Genomic DNA, 26923 nt, shown 5'->3' with positions numbered 1-26923 from the left:
AAGAGGGAAGGGGTTAAATGGTCTTTAAATGCAGTGACAGGAAAACAAATAGTCTTTGAAAAAAGTGTTTTTATTGTAAAATAATATTAGAACATTTGAAAAAAAAACAGACAATACATTTATTATGTTATCTATACTGCACGGTGAATGCTGTAGAAATAAAAGCCCCCAATCTTTTTTCGGAATTGCTGTTATTTTTTTTAACCCCTCCAAAAAAAAATAATTAGAAATGAATAAAAGTTTTACAATACATTATATGTAACCCAAAATTGTGCCATTAAACATATAACTAAAGTAAAGTGGGAGGTGATGGACATGGCAGCTGCTGCTGCTGCTGCTGACAGGCGGGTGTGCACGAAACGGAAGGGAGGAAATTTGAGAATTTAAATACTTGTAAACTCCTATGCCAGCTACACAATGTGTGCAGCATAATGTTGCAACCACAACATCTTATTGTGGCCCAGACAACAAGGTAGTAGTCCCTCTGTGTGCATGGAGGCTGCAATGTGGGCTACAGGTGACATGACTGTGTATCCCAGTAATAAGTAAACCCGTTATATTATCGCTGACGTGCACAGGAATGTTATAGGTTGGATTTCACACAAACTGCATGCAACACACATAGACACAAACCAACTACACACACCCTGCTGACTGCTTTTGTCATTCATTATAATGCCACCAGCATGGGATTGGCAAGTGCGGACAGTGCAAGAGGGTGGGGGTGGGGCTGAGAAACTCATAAAACTTTAACTTTAAAGCATAAACATCTCAAGTGAAAAATGTCAGTCCAAGTGATAGAAAACACTTTACAGAGGAGAATCTTTCCACACAAGCATCTTTACACTTTCTGCCTACACTGGCGTCAGTTTAATAAGGACACTGTATCTCTTTTATTGGCCAATTGTCATCCTACGACAGCACTCCATAATGACAGCTCAGAACAGAATGTTTTAAACACAGCTTAAAATTTTCCTTTTGTCCCTCTCAAAATAAGAGAGAAAATAAAAAGGAGCAATTATTTGCCTCTGAAAACCATAATCTCAGATTTGTTTAAATTGGAAATTGTGGACCCTATTAAAACATAAGTTCACCTTTATACAAGTTGGGGCCAATAGCTTTAGAATATAAAAACCTACCACTTTGTAATATATCTGAACGCAAATGTCCAACACGACCTGAAAACAGATATTTAAGTTAGTACCTATAGGTTATACTTAGCTGCTATTTATTTTCCTCTGTGCTGGCTTTTTAGTTTTAGGTTAGCTCCATTAGGTCAGTTCTGTGATCTTTGACTGAAGCCCAGCTACAGTGACTCGGGGGATTCTGAGCTAGTCTGAAATTTGCCTCTCCTCATTGGTTCAGGCTGCTGCTCTCTCCCTCCTCACTGCAGCTCCGCCTCTTCAGATTGCCTGCTGTGTATGAACACAAGCCCTTCCCAAGCTCAGCAGGAAGTCAGTGCTTGCAGAGCTGACTTTTTATTACAGCAAGGACCTGGCGCTTATTTTTCGGGGATATGTTGTGGATTTCAACCATTGCTTGTAATACGTGCAAATTTCGCAGCGGATCTCAAGCTACCCCGCAACCGATTAAATCTGCTACGTTTGAACAAAGTCTTAGGCCTCAAGTACACTTCAGTGAAATGCTTCAGTGTGCTATCCATTTTTTTAACAGATAGCACACTGACCCAGTCATACTTCCGTTTTTTTTTAACGGAACCGTGTGGCTGTTCCAACAAATATAGAACAGGTCCTATTCCTGTCCGTTTTTTGCGGATCAGTCTTGGCCATTCTATTCATTTGGTCCATTAAAACAACAGACAGCACATGGACGCCATCTGTGTGCAGTCCTTGTTTCGCGTATCCGTGATTCACGGCCGTATATTTAGCAACGGATGCTTTAGTCCTTCTGTTTCTCTGCTGGTTGTTTGTTCTACTGGTGTATAGAATTCTGAGGTTAAATAGTAGATTCTGCCCACGATCAAACTCCTGTGTAGGCAGACTGCAGTAAATGAGATGAACCATCTTAGCAGCAGGGAGGAGGACTGAGGAGACATTACAGCCGAGAGTAATGAGAGGGGGTAGGAATAAGTGGCTGCCTCAGTATAGATAATGATATGACAAAGCGGGTGTAGGATGTATGAAATATGCCATAATGTAGTTTGTTGAGCTGAGACAGTTCTCACACAGTGGGGGAGTTGGGGAGTATTTGTGGAGTGTATCACCGAAAAAAAGGCCACTGGGCTTTAATTTTGAATTCCTTTGAAGAGCCATCCTGAAAAGGAAGAAGTCATGAGGGGGAAAAAAGGGTCTAGAGAGGACCTGAGGCCTCTCCTGATTTTAGTAAATACTTGTATGCCCAAAACAATAACAATTTTAGAGCATCTTTTTTTAGAACTTTACGTTGTACCGTTCTTCTGTTATTCCTCATAAAAATTTAGGAATAAATTGACAACTGGATTTTACCAGTTGGGGGTGTGTTCCTACAGAGACTTCCATGTCCAATCAGTGCTCACAGAGTGTCACGACTCTGAGGATATGTGGACCCACTAGGCCGCTCCGCCATTGCGGAGTAGCAACTGGCCAAAACACAGTCAATAAAAGTGTTCAGAACAGGAGTACCTGTGTAATGTCAGGATAGGGAGACAGACAGGTGAGCCCTAATCTACCCGCCACTCAGTCCCTGCCTATTTGCACAGCTCGTCCTAGGCGACGGCGTACAACTGGGCGACGGTCCCTACGCTCAATATGTGCACGACAGACAAACAAGACAAGGGTACACAAAAGCAAAGGGATGTGGGGCAGTTGCCCACGGTAATACCGTGAGCAACAGAGTAGTGGACGAGCCGAGTCAAACCAGGAGTGTACGTGGTAACAAATGCAGAGCAGGAGAATAGTCAGTCAAGCCAGGGTCAATATGAAGCAGAGGTCAATGGTAACAGCAGGAACAGCAGAGCCAGGAAAGAAGAGAATCACAGGCAAAGGACAAGCAGCAAATGAAGGTATAAGTAGACCAAGGGCGGGAGCTAGAACCGTCTGGCCAGGCTGCGATAGGCTCTCCCACTCCTCAGCCTACCAGCCTGAGTGGTAGCAGATCGAGTCACTCTAGCAGACCTAGGAACAGATGCAGGCTGATTAACCATGGGCGTCGACGCAGAAGCTGTGTCAGGTAAATCCTTCACAGTACCCCCCCTTTTATGAGGGGCCACTGGACCCTTCCTAGGTGGACCTGGCTTGTTGGGGAACCGAAGATGGAACTTGCTGAGCAATAACCCGGCGTGAACATCCCGGGCGGGTACCCAAGTCCTCTCCTCAGGCCCGTATCCTCTCCAATGGACCAGGTACTGGAGGGAGCCTTGGACCATCCTGCTGTCCACAATCTTGGCCACCTCGAATTCAACCCCTTCAGGGGTAAAAACAGGGACCGGAGGTTTCCTCGAGGTAGCCAAGGACGGGGAGCAGCGTTTCAGGAGGGAGGCATGGAACACGTTGTGTATTTGAAAAGACGGGGGTAACTCCAGCCGGAAGGAGACAGGGTTAAGGACCTCAATGACCTTGTACGGCCCTATATACGAGGGAGCACATTTTTTGGACGGATTTTTAAGGCGCAAATTTTTTGAAGACAGCCACACCAGATCCCCGACCACAAACAAGGGGTAAGCAAAACGTCTTTTATCTGCCTGAGTCTTTTGTATGCTCTGGGATGCCTCAAGGTTCTTCTGAACCTGGGCCCAGACTGTGCACAGTTCCTGATGAACGACATCTACCTCGGGATTGTTGGAACCACCAGGTGAAACAGAGGAGAACCGTGGATTAAATCTAAAATTACAGAAAAAGGGGGAGACCCCTGAGGAGTTAGTGACCCGGTTATTGAGGGAAAATTCGGCGAGGGGAATGAAGGAGACCCAATCATCTTGGCAGTCAGAGATAAAACACCTTAAATATTGTTCTAGAGACTGATTAGTCCTCTCGGTTTGGCCATTAGTTTCAGGATGGAAGGCCGAGGAGAAGGACAGATCAATCTCCAACTTCTTACATAAAGCCCTCCAAAACAATGGAACAAACAGTACCCCTCTGTCAGAAACAATATTGACAGGAAGCCCATGGAGACGCAGGATGTGTTTGACAAACAAGGTAGCTAACGTCTTGGCATTGGGTAGTTTCTTGAGGGGCACAAAGTGGCACATCTTACTGAAGTGGTCTACTACAACCCACACCACCGTCTTGCCTTGGGATGGAGGCAGATCGGTGATAAAATCCATGGAGATATGGGTCCAAGGTCTCTGGGGAATGGGCAAAGAACATAAGCCCGCTGGTCGGGACCTAGGAGTCTTGGACCTAGCACAAATTTCACAAGCGGCGACGTAGGCCTTAACGTCTTTAGGCAACCCAGGCCACCAATAGGTTCTAGAAATTAGGTGCTTGGTACCCAGGATGCCTGGATGGCCAGATAGTGCAGAGTCATGATTCTCCCTGAGCACCCTTAGCCGGAATTGCAGGGGAACAAACAGCTTGTTCTCAGGAAGGTTCTCGGGATCAGCCGCAATTTCGGAGACTAAGTCAGAATCAATAGAGGATATGATTATACCTGGGGGCAAAACACAAGCAGGATCCTCCTCCGGAGGAGGGCTGGCCATGAAGCTAGGCGACAGCGCATCAGGTTTAATATTTTTAGACCCAGCCCTATAGGTGACCACAAAGTTGAATCTGGTAAAAAACAACGTCCATCGAGTTTGTCTCGGGTTTAACCTCCGTGCAGATTCTAGAAAAAACAGATTCTTGTGGTCGGTAAGGACCGTTACCTGGTGCCTAGCCCCCTCCAGGAAGTGCCGCCACTCTTTAAATGCCCATTTAATGGCTAAGAGTTTGCGGTTGCCAACGTCATAGTTACTCTCAGTGGGGGAGAACTTCCTGGAGAAGTAGGCACAGCCACGGAGATGGGTGAGAGACCTAGTACCCTGGGACAAGACAGCACCCACTCCCACCTCGGAGGCGTCAACCTCCACGATGAATAGCTCCATCTAGTTAGGCTGAATCAGCACTGGGGCAGAGATAAAGCACCTCTTAAGGACCTCAAAAGCCTGGACTGCCTCCGGGGCCCGGTGGAGGAGATCAGCACCTTTGCGAGTAAGGTCCATAAGAGGCTTAGCGATGACCGAGAAGTTAGCAATAAATCTCCTGTAATAATTAGCAAACCCCAGGAAGCACTGTAAAGCCTTCAGGGAGGCAGGTCGGACCCATTCAGCCACAGCCTGAACCTTGGCAGGGTCCATGCGGAATTCGTTAGGAGTGAGAATTTGACCCAAAAATTGTATCTCCTGCACCCCAAACACACATTTTTCGGTTTAAGCAAAGAGTTTGTTTTCCCTAAGAGCCTGGAGCACCTTCCTGACATGCTCAATGTGGGAGGACCAGTCCTTGGAAAACACAAGTTTATCATCAAGGTACACTACAAGAAATACCCGCAGGTAGTCTCTTAAAATCTCATTTATGAAATTCTGGAAGACCGCGGGAGCATTACACAACCCAAAGGGCATGACGAGGTATTCGAAATGACCTTCGGGCGTGTTAAACGCAGTCTTCCACTCATCCCCTTCTCTGATTCGGATAAGGTTGTAAGCCCCCCGAAGATCAAACTTAGAGAACCATTCTGCCCCCTGAACCTGATTGAAGAGATCAGGAATCAGAGGAAGGGGATATTGGTTCCTTACAGTGACCTTATTCAAGTTTCGGTAATCGATGCATGGCCTAAGACCACCACCCTTCTTCCCTACGAAGAAGAAGCCAGCACCTACCGGAGAAGTAGAGGGACGAATGTAACCCTTGGCCAGGCTTTCCTGGATATATTCTCTCATGGCTTCACGTTCGGGACAAGAGAGATTAAATATCCTACCTTTAGGGAGCTTAGCTCCTGGTACCAAATCGATTGCGCAATCATACTATCTATGAGGAGGTAACTCTTCGGAAGATTTTTTAGAAAAAACATCAGCGAAATCCTGAATAAACTCAAGTAGAGTGTTCACCTCCTCAGGGAGAGAAATAAAATTAACAGAAAAACAGGACGTCATGCATTCACTACCCCATTTAGTAAGATCCCCAGTACTCCAGTTAAACGTGGGATTATGCATCTGCAACCAGGGAAGGCCTAAAACCAAATCGGACGATAATCCCTGCATCACCAACACCGAACACTGCTCCGAATGAATGGAGCCCACAATGAGTTCAAAAACAGGGGTATGCTGCGTAAAATAACCATTAGCAAGTGGGGTGGAGTCGATACCCACTACCGGGACAGGTTTAGGCAAATCAATCAATGGCATGGCTAGAGACATAGCAAATTCCACAGACATAACATTAGCAGAAGACCCTGAATCCACGAAGGCACTGCCGGTGGCAGACCTACCGTAAAAAGAGACCTGAAAGGGAAGCAAGATCTTATTAGGTTTCATGTATACGGGAAATACCTGTGCGCCCAAGTGACCTCCCCAATGGTCACTTAGGCGCGGAAGTTTTCTGGCTGCTTATTTTTACGTCTAGGACAGTCGTTCACTTGATGCTTGCCATCCCCACAGTAGAGGCCATTATAGGGGAGCCAGAGGAGAATGCACAAAAACGTTCAAGTCTTCGTTCCCTGAGACGTCGGTCAAGACGTACCGCTAAAGCCATAACCTGATCTAGACAGTCAGAAGAGGGATAACTAACTAACAGGTCTTTCAGAGCGTTCGACAGACCCAATCTAAACTGGCACCTCAAGGCAGGGTCATTCCACCGAGAAGCTACACACCACTTCCTAAAGTCAGAACAGTACTCCTCAACGGGTCTCTTACCCTGACGTAAGGTCACCAGCTGACTCTCGGCAAAGGCAGTCTTGTCAGTATCGTCATAGATGAGTCTGAGAGCCGAAAAAAAGGTCAACAGAAGAGAGTTCAGGGGCGTCAGGGGCCAAGGAGAAGGCCCATTCCTGGGGGCCGTCCTGGAGCCGGGACATAATTATACCCACTCGCTGGCTCTCAGAACCTGAGGAGTGGGGTCTTAAACGGAAATAGAGCCTACAACTTTCCCGAAAGGAGAAAAAAGTCTTCCGGTCCCCTGAGAACTGGTCAGGCAAATTGAGGTGGGGCTCAAGAGGTGGGGTGGAGGGCACTACCTGGGTAGCATCACGCTGGTTGCATCTCTGAGGCAGGTCTTGGACCTGTAGGGAGAGACCCTGCAATTACTGAGCCAGGGTCTCAAGGGGGTCTATTGTAGTAGGAACCAGGGTAGAAAAGGTATATGGGCCTGTGATTATATAATGATGGGGTAAGGAAACAGACAGGTGAGCCCTAATCTACCCGCCACTCAGTCCCTGCCTACTTGCACGACCCGTCCTAGGCGACGGTGTACAACTGGGCAACGGTCCCTGCGCTCAATACGTGCACGACAGACAAACAGACAAGGGTACACAGAAGCTAAGGGAAATGGGGCAGTTGCCCACTGCAACACCGTGAGCAACAAGAGTAGTGAACGAGCCGAGTCAAACCAGGAGTGTACGAGGTACCAAACGCAGAGCAGGAGCATAGTCAGTAAAGCCAGGGTCGAAATGAAGCTGAGGTCAATAGTAATAGTTGGAACAGCAGAGCCAGGAAACAAGAGAGAATCACAGGGAAAGACAAGAAGCAAATGAAGGTATACATAGACCGAGGGCGGGAGCTAGAACCGTCTGGCCAGGCTGTGATAGGTTCTCCCACTCCTCAGCCTACCAGCCTGAGTGGTAGCAGATCGAGTCACTCTATCAGACCTAGGAGCAGATGCAGACTAATTAACCACAGGCGTCGACACGGAAGCTGTGTCTGGCATATCCTTTACAGGAACACTGGGAACAGGATACAACTAAGGGACCATTTGCTGACGAACATGGGTAGAGACAACGACGCTCAGGCACGGAGGAAGAGGGCAGGCTCCTTTTTATACAAGGAGGTAAGTAGGGATTGGATAGGGAGCTTAATTATTTTGCATGCGCCAGCAGAGTCTTGTGTGCCGGCATCTCAGATGAGGTTGATGCCGGCAAGACCTCAGAGGCCTGTGGTCGTTGGTGGGTAAGTAATGCCGACGGTCCGAGACCATGGCCTTTACACCAAGTGAGACTGTGTAGGCACACACCCCTTTGAAAATGGGAATAGTAACAGCCAGTTTTAAATTTTTTCATACATTTCTAGGAGTAATAACAGAGGAACGGCACAACGAGGATTTCTAAGAAAAGATGCTTTAGAATTGTGATTTTATGTAGAATACAAGTATTTACTAAAAACAGTCATGTCAGAAGGGCTGACCGGTCCTCTTTAAGTACTCTAAAACCTATCCAAAAATAACATATTTGAATGTAAAACTGAACCCTCACTTTAAATCTGAATATTAAAATATGTGTTTTGTAATATGTTATATTGTTTTTTTTAGACTTTTATCTTATTATTATCCAAGCCTAATATAGCCTCCAATCAAAACCAGGAAAAATTATTGGAGAGATAAGGACAGTATCTTAAAAGGAAACTTAAGGAATGATCATTTCTTGGAGGAAAGTGCTCTGCATGGGAATGATTTAAAGGTTTTATCAAAGCCTGACACTTCTAAGTGTATTTACATCATGTTGAGTTTGATAAGTGGCTTTATAATGGAGCAATGTCTCACCACCACAGCTTTTTATATACTCCTTGATAGTGCTGGCCAGGCTGCAGCTAAACAAAACACCGGCCTCATAATCTCCCATGTGCCGGCCAGAACATATATTTTAAGGATGTTGGAAATCTGAATTTAGAAGTCAAAGGAATTTTTGCCTTCATCCTGTAGGAGCAAATACCGTGCATCAGGGCTGGGCAAATCCCAGGAGCAGGTGTTCATTTTTACATTGTTTTCTATTGATGTCTATGGAAGTTTTTCTTTCCTGGCTACTTAAAAAAAAGACAAACTGGCTCCTGGAATGGTCTAGCTGACTCTTAGGCCTCATTTACACGAACGTAATATACGCGCGTGCGACGCGCGTGCTTTGCACGCATGTCGTACGCACCTATATTAGTCAATGGGGCAGTTTAGACGATGCGTGAATTGCGCTCAGCGCGTGTGCGCAGAAAAAAACTCACGACATGTTCTATAATCGTGCGTTTTTCGCGCACTCACGCACCCATTGAAGTCAATGGGTGCGTGAAAACCACGCATGCCGCACGGAAGCACTTCCGTGCGAACTGCGTGATTCGCGCAAGAGCTGTCAAACTCCTGAATGTAAACAGAAAAGCACCACGTGCTTTTCTGTTTACAAACATCCAAACGGAGTGTCAAATTCGAGATGAGCGCACCGAACTTCACCGGGTTCGGCCAAACTCGTTTTGACCGAAACCGGTAAAAAAAAGTTCGGGTACGCGACGTCAGGAGACAGTCACTGTCCACGGTGCTGAAAGCGTTAAACTGGTTCAGCACCATGGACAGTGACTTCCGCTCCGAAAATCCATGAACCTGTAAAAAAAAAAAAAGACGTTCTGACTTACCGATAACTCCGGTCCGACCTCCCGGGATGACAGTTCAGTCCAAGTGACAGCTGCAGCCAATCACAGGCCAAGCACAGGCTGCAGCCAATCACAGGCTGCAGCGGTCTCATGGACTGCGGCGTCATCCTGGGAGGTGGGGCCGGATGACAAGAGAGGGACGCGTCACCAAGGCAACGGCCGGGAGCCCGGACTGGGGGAAGCAGGAAGTTCTTGGTAAGTATGAAAGTCTTTTTTTATTCACAGGTTGGTGTATATTGTGTTCGGCATTCACTGTCGAGGGTGCTGAAAGAGTTACTGCCGATCAGTTAGCTCTTTCAGCACCTTGGACAGTGACGGGCGTCGACTAGCCTCATCTCTATGATGGCGGCTGCGCGAAAATCACGCAGCCGCGCATCATACACGGATGACACACGGAGCTGCCAAATGCCTTTTGCGCGCGCAAAACGCAGCGTTTTTTGCGCGCGCAAAACGCACACGCTCGTGTAAATGAGGCCTTAAAGTTGATATAATTGGTCCTTTACATGCAGAATATATTATACTATGCCATTACCACATTGTATATGATGTATGAACAGACATACAGCTTGCTGGAAAAATATTCCCACTTCCACTGTACCGCTAATATTGGTCTGCACTGGTGACACCTGGTAAAAGAACATCTGCTTCTCACCGGCTGGGAACTTACAATTGGCACGAAGTCACAGGTGCCAGAAATTAACACAATTATGTATGACTGCGCCTCAGGATCAGGTTTTCAGCCCAAGGCTAAATTGGCATGAGGGCAAAGGGGTTTGGCCGTTCTCAGAGACTGCTTGTTTCTCTATCTCTTGCTGCGTTAATAATCAGATCTTTTGGGAAAACATATTTAAATATAACAGACTTGATGTTATGTGTACTGTATTATTATATCTATCTATGTATCTATTTATTTATTTAACTTGCATCTATCTATCGATCTATTTAACTTGCATCTATCTATCTATCTATCTATCTATCTATCTATCTATCTATCTATCTATCTATCTATCTATCTATCTATCTATCTATCTATCTATCTATCTATCTATCTTATCTATCTATCTATCTATCTATCTATCTATCTATCTATCTATCTATCTATCTATCTATCTATCTATCTATCTATCTATCTATCTATCTATCTATCTATCTATCTACCTACCTATCTATCTATCTATATATCTGTTTCATACATACCTGTCTTATACATATCTGTCTTTAATAGATGTATTTCTTCTATCTTTATGTTAAGGCTTGAGAACATTGTGCATTGCATATACAGATTTAGATGACTCTGAGTACAAGGAATGGCTAAGAGTCCACAATGAAGCCAGTGTGGTTCTGAAGGACAGAGCTCAGAAACTTGAGGAGTGTTATGAGCTTATTGAAAAGGTGAGTAGTGCATAGTCAGATGATCTTTGACTCTCCAGCTGTTTCTGTACTACAACTCCCAAGATCCTCATCCAGCATATGCCAAAGGTTGGATTCCCCCGCTCTTGTGTTTGCAAGAGGTTCCTGAGCTTATGGCAGTATTACTTTATTACCAATGACACCTTTATTCTGGAAAACTTCACAATATTGTCTATATTTTAAACATTGTTTCTGTTCCCTGAAATACTTGCACTCCAGGCTACAAGACCCTTCGATCTTTGAGATATTTTCTTACAGTGACTGTCGGCACAAAGAGGGTACGGGGCCACTTGGGAAAAACATATAGCAAGCCATGACATCACCATGAACTTGATATTACAGTTTAGTGTGACACCATAACCCTTTATTACTCTGTTGTAATTATTGCAAAAAGAAAAACATGACATATCTACACTATCATGTGCTCCCTTAAGCATTGGGTTTAGCAGTAAAGACCTTGAGGCTTTCCTGAAAATATGAAACCAATTAATTTCCTGTATGAAGATCCCTCTAAATAGTTATGGATAGCTGACTGTCAGAAGGGCAGAGCTAAGGTGAAATTGAGGGATTATAAATGGAAAGGAGAGCTTGTAGCCTGGGTTATTAATACTGCAATTGAAGCCAAATTGGTAACAGGATTGTGAAAAAGTGCCCACATGCTCACTACCATAATAAGGTACCGATATTTGGCTGCAATATTTTGCATTGAAGCTAAGAGTAATCCAATTCCTGTATCCTTAAATTAGTAGTAATGTTGGGAAGTAAGTGAATGGGAAAAAGCTGTAATACCCGCCGCTACGAATGTGACGGAATTGTGCAGAGTTGAGTTGCGTAAGAATTGAAGGGGAAGCAGCGTTCGCTATTGCGTCACGATCCTTTCAAACACTTGATTGGTGGAGGTGCCAAGAGTTGGACCACTACTGATCAGATATTGTTGGCCTTTCCTGAGGATAGTCCATTAATTTAATTTTAACAGTTAACTCCTTTAATTTATCTTCTGACATAAATTCCACCTTAAAGGAGTTTTCCAGGAGTAAAATATTGATGGGCGTTCCTTAGGATAAGCCATCTATGTTTCAACGGTGAAGATCTGACCCCTAGGACCCCCACGTTCATTAAAATGAAGAGGCCATAGTGCTACAGCAAACCTAAGAATAGGTTATCAATAAATTTCACCTTAACTTATTTTCTGCATGTATGTGAAAAAGCGCCATTAAAATCGAAAGTTTCTGAAAAAGAGCTGTGTAGGAGATTCAGAAGTTCTGAAAACTTTAAACAGCAAAAATGAGATTCAGGCTCTTAACCGATCACCACGGACCATTTTATTATGAGAATGTCTCTATTATGTATCAAAAGACAACGTAAAATCTCTTTTTCCCCCAATCCCATAACACTTACTAGAAGTTGCTGCAGCGTCTCTCTGTGCCTGTCTCCCTCCAGCAGATCCCTCTCCCCATAGACTTCTCTGGGCAGCACGTGAACTGATCCCTCAGTGAGCTGATAATCCGTCTTGTCTCTCGGATATTAGTAATGAATTGAGAGTGAAGGATCAGTACAGGAGGCAGTGGGGAGGAAAAGAAGTGGCTTATAAGTGGAGGAAGAGGCATTTTTCTCGAATAAATTATATTACAAAGTTTCTTATATTCACTATTGATTTATGCATAGTTTGTTAAAACTACAGTGACCATTTAAGGTATTTATTTTTTGTTGTTTCACATTTTCTTAAATAATTTATAATTTACATTAGTCTTTGTCATGAATCGTCCCACAATCTAATCTTCCCATTTCTGTTTTGTTATGGAGTTTATTGCAAAAACAGTATGCTTTCCCTCTAGTGGTGGCTGCAGGCAACCAGAATTTTATCATGTAATTCTTGTGTATATTGGGGATTTGGAGCTTTGTATCAGAAAAATGGTGATCCTACTGCCCTCGAGATATATTAAGAAATTAGTAACAGAATTTTGGACCTATTTAGATTAAAATAACAAAATGGTGTTTATTCACTTAGGATACAGCCATTTAGTTGCATGTGCAAATATTAATTTGAAGGACTTGCTGAATTAGTATTTCCCAGAATGCAGCATAGCGTTTTAGTAGAAAATGGTGACATCACTGCACTGAGGTGCGATACACAGTTTCCACAATATCTCTAATTCAAATAAAATTTTGGATTATTGTGGATGTTGGCAGGATGCTTAGGGTACGTTCACACATGGAAGATTGGTTGCAAATATTCCTGAAACTGTTCCATACATCTGCATGGGGCTTGCTAAAATGAATGCACATGCTGCAGAAACAAACTCATTCATATGTATGGAATGGCCTTTTAGTTGCAGAAATTTCTGCAACAAATCAGCTGAGTGTAAACCTAACCATAAAAAGCTATTTCTATTCTAATGAAATCGTTTTTCTACTGTTTTTTTTTTTCTTCAGAATTTGATGCTTCTTGGAGCCACAGCGATTGAGGATCAGCTGCAGGGCGGAGTCCCGGAAACTATATCCACCTTGATGAAAGCAGAAATAAAAATATGGGTTTTAACTGGAGACAAACAAGAAACTGCTGTCAACATAGGTACTTTATTAATTGCTGCTAATTTAATATTAACGTAATTTACCAAAATGCAAACTTGACATACATTTTTTTAAAAGACGTGTATTTTAATGTTGTTATTATTATTACAATTTGCTTCCTGATTTTGGTATTCTAAAAGGGTTGTCCGGCCCCAGGACCGTTTTTCATACTGATGATCCACAGGATAGGTCATCAGTATATGATCGGTGAGGGTGCTACACTTGCACCGATCAGCTTCTCCGGCTGCCTGTGGGCATCGGTTGTCCATGCCAGAAGCAAATGGCTCTGGTCACAATATAGCAGCCGGGCAGCAGTTCTGCAGCTTTGCTCTTATTCAAGTGAATAGGAGAAGAGTTGCAGTTCTGCAGCATGGACGCTATGCAGTGTGCAGAGCCAAATGCTTCCGACACCGGCCACTGCATCACAACCGGTGCCCAGAGGCAGCCAGAGCAGCTGATCGGTGTGGGTGTTGGCAGAGGCGTAGCTAGGTTCTCCTGCACCCGGGGCAAAGATTCAGATTGGCGCCCCCCCCCAACTTATTTCCCGACATCTCCTTCCCCCTCGCCATGTTTTCTTTCCCTACGAATCAATGAGATGTCATTTTTTGTTCACAATTTTTTTAATGTAACTTGAGTATAAAAGCATTTCTACATTTTACAAGCGATATAGTTCTATAATGTAATTAACATAAAAATAAATGAAAAGAAAATAAATTAAAGAGGCCACACACAGCCCCCTGTAGATAGCGCCACACAGCCCCTCTCTTGTAGATAGTGCCACACACAGCCCCCTGTAAATAGTGCCACACAGCCCCCCTTGTAAATAGTGCCACACAGCCCCCCTTGTAAATAGTGCCACACAGCCCCCCTTGTAGATAGTGCCACACACATATATATATATGTACAGACACATATACGCACACACACCGGCATATAAATACACAGACAGGAACATATACAAATACATAAAAGGCACAAATATACAAGCACAAAGACACATTCACAAACAGACCCATATATACGCACACAGGCACATATGTACACAGCACAGGTAATGTAGTAGATGTTACCTGAAGTCCTATGTAACACCACAGATAACACATTGTAGCAGAGCTGAGATTGTAATTTAGCACAATGTGTTATCTGTGGTGTTACATAGGACTGCAGGCAACAGCTACTACATTATCTGTAATCAGAGTTATCACTGTGTTATCTGTGGTGTTACATAGGACTGCAGGTAACACTATCTGTATTTAGAGAGTTATCACTGTGTTATCTGTGGTGTTACATAGGACTGCAGGTAACACTACTACATTATCTGTACTCAGAGAGATATCACTGTGTTATCTGTGGTGTTACATAGGACTGCAGGTAACATCTACTACATTATCTGTACTGTGTAGCAGAGCTGAGATTGTAATTTAGCACACAATACAGATAATGTAGTAGATGTTCCCTGCAGTCCTATGTAACACCACAGATAACACAGTCATATCTCTCTGAGTACAGATAATGTAGTAGTGTTATCTGCAGTCCTATGTAACACCACAGATAACACAGAGATAACTCTCTGAGTACAGATAATGTAGTAGATGTAAGAGACAAACACATGCAGAGACACAGACAGAGACACACACACACACACACACACACACACACACACACACACACACACACACTGTAACATATACACATACAAACACAGAGACACACATTACACACTACACACACAGACACTCACCATGTCTCCTTGCTGACAGGTCAGGACGGGCTGTGGGCGGAGCTTCCTCTCTGCTTCTCGGCAGAGCACAGAGCACAGAGTAGAGGCAGATGCTGGAAGGCTGCAGCACGGGAGTGGACTTGTCCCCTGACCTGAGTCATCTGACCTCATGTCACTGACGTGAGGTCAGGTGACTGGACTGGTCCACTCCCTGGCCGTCACAGACCCCAGTCAGAACGCCTTAATGTCCTGGCTCTTTCTAAGCTGCTGCAGGTGTCCCACATACGGGGGCGCCTGTCAGCAGCGATCAGCTGCTCTTCGGCGCCCCCCCTTCCCTATCCTCCGTGTTGCGCCCCGGGCACATGCCCCGCCTGCCCCCCCCTAGCTACGCCCCTGGTGTTGGACCTGCACCGATCATATACTGATGTATACTCATCAGTATGAAAAATGATCCCAGCTCGGATACTGAAGCGCAGCAATGCTGACTGGGTGGCCATATAAACCAATGAACCTTCCCATTAGTTTGACATGCTCTAATAGAAAAAACTGTTCATACTAAGGGCTTATTCATACGAACGGGATATACGTCCGTGCAACGCGCGTGATTTTCACGCGCGTCGCACGGACCTATATTAGTCTATGGGGCCGTGCAGACAGTTGCGTGATTATTAAGCAGCGTGAGTCCGCTGCGAAAAAGTCACGACATGTCCGTTCTTTGTGCGTATTTCGCGCATCACACACCCATTGAAGTCAATGGGTGCGTGAAAATCACTCGCACCACACGGAAGCACTTCCGTGGGACGAGCGTGATTCGCGCAACAGCTGTCAAATTATGAATGAAAACAGAAAAGCACCACATGCTTTTCTGTGTACAAACATCCAAAAGGAGTGTCATAATGATGGCGGCTGCTCGAAAATCGCGCAGCCGCGCATCATACGGGGCTGACACACGGAGCTGTTAAGTGCCTTTTGCGCACGCAAAACGCAGCGTTTTTTGCGTGCGCAAAACGCACACGCTTGTGTGAATCCGGCCTAAGTGTCAGTTCACACAGAATTTTTTTGCTGCTGATTTTGAAGCGGAAACCGCCCCATTGATTTCAATGGGAGGCAGAGGCATTTTATTTGCCCAGGTGCCTTTTGGCCATTCGCTGGAAAAATGCGACATGTTCTTTCTCGTTTCTGACAGTTTTTCACAGCGTTTTTTTACCAGCAATCCTTTTCAATGGGGAAAATACGCTATAAAAAAAAAAAATCGCAATCAGTTCAAATTCTGCCTCAAAATTCCAGAGGGAATTCTGAGGCAGAAATTTGTGTGCCTGCAAAAAACTCAGTATGAACAGGGCCTAAGGGTGTATTCACCCATATGTGATACTGTCTGTGATCTAATGTGTATGGGGGGGCCACCAAACTCTCCCCTAGAGGCAGTTGTTTGGGGAAAGAAGAGATGGGCATGCCGAATCCTATATTCCCACCGAAGAAAGCCGCTGTCAGAGGGTTCTGACAGGGACTTATTCCCTCTCCCCATTGAAATAAACATGCAAAATAAATCTCTTTTTTTACTAAAAGTATCCGCAATAGTCAGGTGCTTTTGTTGAAAACTACCACCTATATGGGCAATTTATGGGCCTGATCGTCAGATTGGGTAGAAAAATCAGGCCATCTGTAGCCAGGCTGGATTAACACAGCGTTTTGCTGCCTTTTTCGTGGTTTTTTTAAATGGTGTTTTTAACAGCGTTTGTTTGGTGCGGGTTTTTCTTTTGCCAGATGTTACATTAAAGTTCATAGTCCAATATAAAATGCATTACATACACTGCGTTTTTGTTTGTGGTGTTTGGGCATGACCAGACGTGGCGTATTTCTTCCTCCACTGTCCGCATTAATGCCGCACATAATCTGCGTTGCAGATTCTGTTGCGGCTCTGCCTAAAATGGGCATTAAATTGATGCGGACTAGCCGTTGCGTATTGAGGGGAAGAGGGCTTCCCTTCTCTCTATCAGTGCAGGATAAAGAGAAGGGACAGCCCTTTCCCTAGTAAAAGTAAAAGAAATTCATACTTACCCGGCCGTTGTCTTGGTGACGCGTTCCTTTTTCAACATCCAGCCCGACCTACCTGGATGACGCGGCAGTCCATGTGACCGCTGCAGCCTGTGATTGGCTGCAGCCGTCACTTGGACTGAAACATCATCCCGGGAGGCCGGACTGGAGGAAGAAGCAGGGAGTTCTCGGTAAGTAGGAACTTCTATTTTTTTTACAGGTTGATGTATATTGTGATCGGAAGTCACTGTCCAGGGTGCTGAAACAGTTACTGCCGATTGTTTAACTCTTTCAGCACCCTGGACAGTGACTATCTCCTGACGTCGCCTAGCAACGCTCCCGTAATTACGAGTGCACACACGTAGTCACCCGTAATTACGGGAGCTCCATTGACTTCTATGGGCTGCCCGTGCCGTAATAACGGCCTGTGATTACGGGCATGCATGGGGCCTCAGTCTGGCTGTAGACCTAGAAATACATAGGTCCAGCCAGAATGAAGAAATGTCATGTTCGTAAAACAAATACGCTACACAACACACATAACATCTGCAGACTTCATTGCGGAATTTTGACTCTCCATTGAAGTCAATGGAGAAATTCCGCAATGGGTCCACAACAAGTTCGCTACACGTCCCCAACAACCAGTGTATGCTGCGGGCACCAAATTCCGCACCGCAGCCTATGGTCCGCAAACAAACCTCACTAAAAATCTGTGGAAAGCTATGGAGAAACGTGTACGCTGCGGATTTCCACAGCGGACTGTCCGCAGCGGAATTCCAGACCACGTCTGGTCATGCCCTTTCTGTGGTCAGTGGCGTTTTTTTTAATCTAAAATAAATATCTGACAGATTCACTTTAAAGGGGTTTTTCTAGTCTAAGAAATTGATGGCCATCAATATCTGATCGGTGGAGGGTCCGACTCCTTGTACACTGCCGATCAGCTGTTTTGAAGGGTGCTGCTTCACCTTCATTTCAACCTGCTCATACTGTGAATCACTGACACACATGTAGCGGTGGTTCACAGTATTACAGCCTTCTCCCATTCAATGAGCAGGTAAGAAATGCAGGGAAAGCACGCTTGTACGAGCGCTGCGGCCCCTTCAAAAGAGCTGATCAGCGGGGTTGCCGGAACGCCACGATTAGGTATTGGTGGCCTATCTTGAGAATAGGCCATGAATTTCTTAGGACTGGAAAACCCTTATAATGTTTCAGTAGTATTTCTACGTCGTATTGTTCTGTTTTCTCTCTGACCGCTGCTTCTTTGTGTTTGGCAGGATACTCGTGCAGGCTGGTTTCACAGACAATGTCACTCATTATGGTGAATGAAGACTCTCTGGATGTGAGTACCTGTTATTCCTTCATGGTGTAACTAATGCATGCCATGCTACTATGTAATAATGAATATTGGGCTCGCTGCACTCATTGGTAGCTGTTTCCACAGTCTCTATTTATAATAATATATGCACAATATTCTGACTGCCATAGTCGATATCAATAGGAAATATTACACAAAAAATATATAAACTATATTTGTGTTTTTTAGCACACGTGGCAGATTTGTTGCATAAATTTCTGTCACTGAAAATAACTTTCATTCATCTGAATGGGATTGTTTCTGCAATATGTGTATGAATTCCTGCAATCCCAGGAGACGGTTATGCAAATCTGCTGCATGTGAACAAACCTCACTGGTGTAAAGTTCCGTTTACACAATCGACATAGCACAAATATCTTAGCAATATCATTTATGAGATGGGAAAACACTTTTAACGAGAGTAGAAAGTGGCTGCAATAAGGACACCTCATTAATATCACCGTGCAATACTTTGTGTAATACTTCATTTCACCTGTGGTGGCGTTGCTGGGAATTTGAACACTTTCTCCACAGATTACTGTCGATTGAAAGGGGTCCCAGCAGATGGACACTTTGTGTTCAGCTTATCGTTGGGGGACCCTTATAATAATAGAGATTGTCTAGACCCCATTATGTCACGTTCAGACGTGGCGGAGTGTTTTCTGCTGCAAATGTTGGTGCAGATTTGGGGCAATTACGCAATGAATCTGCACCAAACATTTGCATTTTTGACAGGTAATTCAGACGTTGCAGATATCACAGCGGATTTGCCACAGATTTCAGTTTTTGCATTGCAAAGGCTGAAATCCGCAGTGAAATTCCACTTCCTCTCCGCAATGGAAAGTGCATGCTGCGGAGGGAATAATCTGCACTGCAGCCTAATTTCCGCAAATTAATTTTCTGCAACGTCTGAACTAACTTTCCTAAAAATGTATAGAAACAAATGAAAAAAAAACAGCCGCTGCAGACAGGGGCCGATTAAGGGTACCATGGGCCCCGGGCACTTTTTCAGGTCTGGGCCCAAAGCCCCCCCCTCCACCCGGGAACTCCAAAGACGCTGTACCGTATATATTTGCAGGTTTCTGTTTAGGCGGCCACAGACATGGCACGGTTTTAATTTAGCTGTAAAAGCAGAATGAGCCATATAGAAGAAAGAAAGCAGAATACTTTGAGACACTGAAGTGGTCAGGAGCTTTATAACTTTTTTATTTTTACGTCAATGGAGTGGTGTGTGAAGGATTTTTTTTTTGCGGGAGGAGTTATTTTATTGGCACCATGTAAAGTACCATATAATGGGTGATTTGGAAAAAACTGAGATTCCTCCATGGTTTTTTGGATTTAGTTTTTACTGTATATATTTACCTTCTCTTAAGGTAAAAGTAGATTTAACATATACTTTTACCTTAAGAGAAGGTAAATATATACAGACCCAGAACAAAGCTCAGCACATATATACAGCCCCAGAACCAAGCTCAGTACATATATACAACACCAGAACCAAGCTCAGTACATATATATAGCACTAGAACCAAGCTCAGTACATATATACAGCACTAGAACCAAGCTCAGTACATAAATACAGCACCAGAACCAAGCTCAGTACATATATACAGCACTAGAACCAAGCTCAGTACACATATACAACGCCAGAACAAAGCTCAGTGCAAATTAAGCTCAGTACATACAGTGAAGGAAATAAGTATTTGATCCCTTGCTGATTTTGTAAGTTTGCCCACTGTCAAAGTCATGAACAGTCTAGAATTTTTAGGCTAGGTTAATTTTACCAGTGAGAGATAGATTATATATAAAAAAATAAAAAAAATCACAGTCAAAATTATATATATTTATTTGCATTGTGCACAGAGAAATAAGTATTTGATCCCCTACCAACCATTAAGAGTTCAGCCTCCTCGAGACCAGTTACACGCTCCAAATCAACTTGGTGCCTGCATTAAAGACAGCTGTCTTACATGGTAACCTCTATAAAAGACTCCTGTCCACAGACTGAATTAATCAGTCTGACTCTAACCTCTACAACATGGGCAAGACCAAAGAGCTTTCTAAGGATGTCAGGGACAAGATCATAGACCTGCACAAGGCTGGAATGGGCTACGAAACCATAAGTAAGACGCTGGGTGAGAAGGAGACAACTGTTGGTGCAATAGTAAGAAAATGGAAGACATACAAAATGACTGTCAATCGACATCGATCTGGGGCTCCATGCAAAATCTCACCTCGTGGGGTATCCTTGATCCTGAGGAAGGTGAGAGCTCATCCGAAAACTACATGGGGGGAACTTGTTAATGATCTCAGGCAGCTGGGACCAGTGTCACCAAGAAAACCATTGGTAACACATTACGCCGTAATGGATTAAAATCCTGCAGTGCCCGCAAGGTCCCCCTGCTCAAGAAGGCACATGTACAGGCCCGTCTGAAGTTTGCAAATGAACATCTGGATGATTCTGAGAGTGATTGGGAGAAGGTGCTGTGGTCAGATGAGACTAAAATTGAGCTCTTTGGCATTAAAGGGATCCTGTCATCAACATCTTACCTGTTAAACTCACCTGACCCCTCAATGGCCGCAGCTGTCCAGAGTTCGTTCCTGTTCTCTTCTTTCCTGAAGTCCTCCTCTGTCAGTAAATATAGTCGTTTAAACTTTTCCCGCCTTTTATGGTAATTATTTTTCCCTCTGGGATGCAGCTTCTTAACCACTCCTACTGCCACCGCCTGTCCGGCCCTGACTGGCTAAGGAGCTATCAATCAAAAAGAAGGAGGTGGAGTCCACTCTGAGATGCTGGAGGAATGAAAATCTGACTCTTTTCAGATGAAGATTTGACTCTTTTCTGCTCATTTGCATACAGCGTGGGACCACTGAAAAACTGAATACTAAAGCTACAGAGCTTACTTAGAACATATTTATAGCTTAGATGACAATGATTTTTCACAAACTTTCACCAGGTATTGCTGGCTTTATAGCTAAAATGCTGGTGACAGGTTCCCTTTAACTTAACTCGCCGTTTTTGGAGGAAGAGAAATGCTGCCTATGACCCAAAGAACACCGTCCCCACTGTCAAGCATGGAGGTGGAAACATTATGTTTTGGGGGTGTTTCTCTGCTAAGGGCACTGGACTACTCAATGGGAGAATGAATGGAGCCATGTACCGTCAAATCCTGAGTGACAACCTCCTTCCCTCTACCAGGACATTAAAAATGGCTCGTGGCTGGGTCTTCCAGCACGACAATGACCCGAAACATACAGCCAAGGCAACAAAGGAGTGGCTCAGAAAGAAGCACATTAAGGTCATGGAGTGGCCTAGCCAGTCTCCAGACCTTAATCCCATCGAAAACTTATGGAGGGAGCTGAAGATCCCAGTTGCCAAGCGACAGCCTTGAAATCGTAATGATTTACAGATGATCTGCAAAGAGGAGTGGGCCAAAATTCCATCTAACGTGTGCAAACCTCATCATCAACTACAAAAAAAACGTCTGACTGCTGTGCTTGCCAACAAGGGTTTTGCCACCAAGTATTAAAGAGGCTCTGTCACCAGATTTTGCAACCCCTATCTGCTATTGCAGCAGATCGGCGCTGCAATGTAGATTACAGGAACGTTTTTATTTTTAAAAAACGAGCATTTTTGGCCAAGTTATGACCATTTTCGTATTTATGCAAATGAGGCTTGCAAAAGTACAACTGGGCGTGTTGAAAAGTAAAAGTACAACTGGGCGTGTATTATGTGCGTACATCGGGGCGTGTTTACAACTTTTACTAGCTGGGCGTTCTGATGAGAAGTATCATCCACTTCTCTTCAGAACGCCCAGCTTCTGGCAGTGCAGATCTGTGACGTCACTCACAGGTCCTGCATCGTGTCGGCACCATAGGCTACAGATGATTCTGCAGCAGCATCGGCGTTTGCAGGTAAGTCGATGTAGCTACTTACCTGCAAATGCTGATGCTGCTGCAGAATCAACTGTAGCCTCTGGTGCCGACACGATGCAGGACCTGTGAGTGACGTCACAGATCTGCACTGCCAGAAGCTGGGCGTTCTGAAGAGAAGTGGATGATACTTCTCGTCAGAAAGCCCAGCTAGTAAAAGTTGTAAACACTCCCCGTAGTACGCACATAATACACGCCCAGTTGTACTTTTACTTTTCAACACGCCCAGTTGTACTTTTGCAAGCCTCATTTGCATAAATACGAAAATGGTCATAACTTGGCCAAAAATGCTCGTTTTTTAAAAATAAAAACGTTACTGTAATCTCCATTGCAGCGCCGATCTGCTGCAATAGCAGATAGGGGTTGCAAAATCTGGTGACAGAGCCTCTTTAAGTCTTGTTTGCCAAAGGGATCAAATACTTATTTCTCTGTGCACAATGAAAATAAATATATATAATTTTGACAATGTGATTTTCTGTTCTTTTTAAAATATAATCTATCTCTCACTGGTAAAATTAACCTAGCCTAAAAATTCTAGACTGTTCATGTCTTTGACAGTGGGCAAACTTACAAAATCAGCAAGGGATCAAATGCTTATTTCCTTCACTGTATATACAGCACCAGAACAAATACAGTTCAGTACAGAGATCATTTGCAAATTGAGTTAAACCCCTGCCATATAAATTTGTACATCATAAAACGACAGCTCCCAGTATAGCCTCAACAATGGTTAGGATATGCTGGGAGTTGCTGTTTAACAAAAAGAATGCTACCATCCGTCATCTTGCTGCAGATCATACAGTGACTACAGTACTGATCAGTCACAGGTAGAATAAACATTTATATTGAGTGACTCACCGGAGACGCCTCAGATTCTTTTTCGTTCTTTTTCTCTTTTCTTCTCCATCCGGTCCAGACCTCTATGATGACTTCCCCCGGGCACGGCCCATTTCTGCAGTTTGCAGCTCAGATGCCTTTGGCTCCTCACTTTTCCAACATTTCCGCACCTGTAAACGAAGATAAAATTCTCATGATGCCACACTCTATGCTTCTAACTATAATAGTATCATACAATGAATATTATAGTACTATACACTGTACTCCTGAATATAATAGTATTATACACTGTGCTCCTGAATATAATATTACTATACACTGTACTACTGAATATAATAGTACTATACACTGTACTCCTGAATATAATATTACTATACACTACGCTCCTGAATATAATAGTACTATACACTGCGCCTCTTAATATAATAGTATTATACACTGTACTCCTGAATATAATAGTACTATACACTTACACTGTACTCCTGAATATAATAGTACTATACACTGTACTCCTGAATATAATAGTATTATACACTGTGCTCCTGAATATAATATTACTATACACTGTACTACTGAATATAATAGTACTATACACTGTGCTCCTGAATATGTGTGTGTGTGTGTGTGTGTGTGTGTGTGTGTGTGTGTATATATAGGAGACAGCATATCTATAGCACTACGACCCTACAAACTATGGATAGGATTAGATACAGTGGCTCAGCACAGTATCACACATGATAGGATTAGATACAGTAGCTTAACAGACAGTATCACACATGATAGGATTAGATATAGGGACCAGCTTGCTGACATTGCGGTTCCAGCGCTGGACCCAGAAAAGGTAAGTATAAGAATTGTTTTGCTTTTTTATGTGTTACTAATTATTTTTGTGTGTTTGTGTTATTTTACAGGTTCGGTTGTTGGACTACGTCGGATTCGAGGACTACTTCAATGACAGCGTTTTTTTATTCTCAATAAAATGGTTAATGAGGGTTGGGTTTGTTTTTTTATTTCAATAAATATTTTTTCTATGTCCTTGTATTTTTTTAAACTTTACTTTTACCGCCTTATTAATAGCTGCTGGCTGATTGACAACATACATTACTAAGGCGAGGCTTAATGTTAGCAGGCAGAGAGGCTAACACTAACCCCCATTACCCCGGTACCCACCGCCACCAGTGGTACTGGGAAGAGCCGGGCACGAATCAGTACCCGACCATCTGTAGTGATGGTCAGGTACCGGGTCAGCCACATGCTTGTAATATCAGCCTGGGAAAGGCCAAAAACAGTGACCCTTCCCCCCCTGCTAATGCTAGGCTGCTGCTGTTGTATCTGGCGGGGTCCCCCCAATTTTCATAACCAGCCAGCAGCAGCAGCAGGTTAACATTACCAGGGGGGAAGGGTCACAGTTTTTGGCCTTTCCCAGCCTAATAATACCAGCTTGCGGCCGCCCCATTGCCCGACCATCACTACAGATGGTCAGGTACTGGATCGAACCAGGCTCTTCCCAGCACCCCTGGTGGCGGTGGGTACCGGGGTAATAATGGGGGTTAGTGTTAGCCTCTGTACCGGCTAACACTAAGCCTCGCCTTAGTAATGGACGCTGTCAATCAGCCGACGTCCATTACTAAGGCGGTAGTAATAAAGTTTAAAAAACAAACAAAGACATAGAGAAAATATTTTATTGAAATAAAAACCACCCAGACAACCCTCATTAACCATTTTATTGATAATAAAAACGCTGTCATCGAAGTAGTCCTGGAATCCGACGTAGTCCAACGACCAAACCTGTAAGAAAACACACAAAAAATGATTAGTAACACATGTGTTAGGCTTAGATACAGGGCCCATGTGTGATACTGTCTGTGGGACCCTGTATCTAACCCTACCATGTGCTTATGTAAGATGCTTAGATACAGGGCCCAACAGACAGGATCACACATGGGCCAGGTATCTATGCCTACCATGTGATTGGCTTATATACAGGGCCCAGCAGACAGCATCACACAATCTGTGATCCTGTCTCATGGGCCCTCTAAGCCTGCATGGGCCCTCTAGGCTTAAAGGGATTGTCCAGTCCCTAAACATTGATGGCCTATCCTCAGGATAGGCCATCAATAGCTGATGGCTTGGGGTCCGTCTCCCGGGACCCCCCAATCACCAGTTTTGAAGGGGCCGCAGCACTCGTACGAGAGCTGCTTCCCCTTCATTTCACTTACTCGCTCACACTGTGAATCGCCCACACGGATTCACTGTTAGCAAGTGACCGGAATGAAGGGGAAGCACCAGCTCTCGTACGAGCGCTGCGTCCCCTTCAAAACAGGTGATTGGCGGGGGTCCTGGGAGTCGGAACCCAAGCCATCAGCTTCAAGCAGAAGGGGTATCAAACTGACCCTGCTCTTCAGCCGTAGCGGATGTCCTGACTCAGGATGGTGGTGACGTCATGCGCTGCGCACCTGAAACAGGAAGGTAAGTACTGTAGTTACTATAGTAACGGGTTGCGGCTCCCGTTACTATAGTAACAGGCTGCGGCTCCCGTTACTATAGTAACTTTTTTATTGTGTAGTGTAGTGTATAGCCACTGGTTGGGTGAGCGGTCCCGCTTACCTCCGGTTCTCTGAACCGGCTGTAATTTTAACAGCCGGTAAGGGAGAACCGGGGCGAACTTGGCCCCCTTCCAGCCTCGGGCCCCGGGCACTTGCCCATATTGCCCTCATTGTAATCCGCCCCTGGCTGCAGAATTCCACTGCGGACTGTCCGCAGTGGAATTCCACTACAATTCCGCCACATCTGACTGTGCCCTTAACGATAGTGTAAAGAGAATTTTAAGGGGTTGTCCAGGCATTGAAAAAGGGTTCTGCTTTTTTTTCCTCTAGAAACAGTTCCACTCTTGTCCATAGGCTCGGTCTAGTATTGCAGCTCATCTTCTTTCAAGTGAATGAGGCCGAGCTACAATACCAGGCAAAGCCCAAAAACAGGCATTTTTGTCTAGTACTGGACAACCCCTTTGAGGGTATGCTCACACGCAGTGTTTTTAGGCGAATTTCTGGGCGTAACTGGCTCGAAATACGCCTTGAAAAATGCTTGTGAAACGTCGACAAATAGCTTCCCATTGAAATCAAATGGGAAAACCGGCGTTTAGTTCTGACGAGGCATTTTTTTACGCCACTATTTTAAAAAACGGCGCGTAAAAAGACGCCGCATAAAAAGGAGTATGTCACTTCTTGAGCCGTTTTTGGAGCGGTTTTTCATAGTGTGAATTGAAAAACAGCTTCTAAAATCGGCTTAAAAAAAAGCCTCAAAAACTTTTTCTGCTTCAAAAACGGCTGAAAATTAGAGGCTGTTTTCTCTTGATAACAGCGCCGTAATTTTCAGGCGTTTTTAATTGTGTGTGTGAACATACCCTAAGGGGATGTTCACACGGAGTATTTTGCTGAGTTTTTTGACGCGGAAACCGTGTCGCAAAACTCGGCAAAAACGGCCCGAGAACGCCTCCCATTGATTTCAATGGGAGGCGTCGGCGTCTTTTTCC

General features: G+C 44.3%; 1 protein-coding gene across 2 annotated transcripts in view; it reads left to right on the top strand.

Moving 5' to 3' along the window:
* ATP8A2 (ATPase phospholipid transporting 8A2) overlaps nt 1-26923 on the top strand; it is an 861270-nt gene that overhangs the window by 288080 nt on the left and 546267 nt on the right. For both annotated transcript variants that reach the window (XM_075851660.1, XM_075851661.1), the window contains 3 exons: nt 10785-10924; nt 13376-13514; nt 18542-18606. In XM_075851660.1, coding sequence (XP_075707775.1) covers nt 10785-10924; nt 13376-13514; nt 18542-18606 — 344 coding nt within the window. The remainder of the gene's footprint in view (nt 1-10784; nt 10925-13375; nt 13515-18541; nt 18607-26923) is intronic.

The sequence above is a fragment of the Rhinoderma darwinii genome, chromosome 2 (genome assembly GCF_050947455.1).
Source record: "Rhinoderma darwinii isolate aRhiDar2 chromosome 2, aRhiDar2.hap1, whole genome shotgun sequence".
Lineage (NCBI taxonomy): Eukaryota > Metazoa > Chordata > Amphibia > Anura > Rhinodermatidae > Rhinoderma > Rhinoderma darwinii.
Note: the sequence above shows the minus strand (reverse complement) of the source record. Positions and strands in the feature narration are given on the sequence as shown.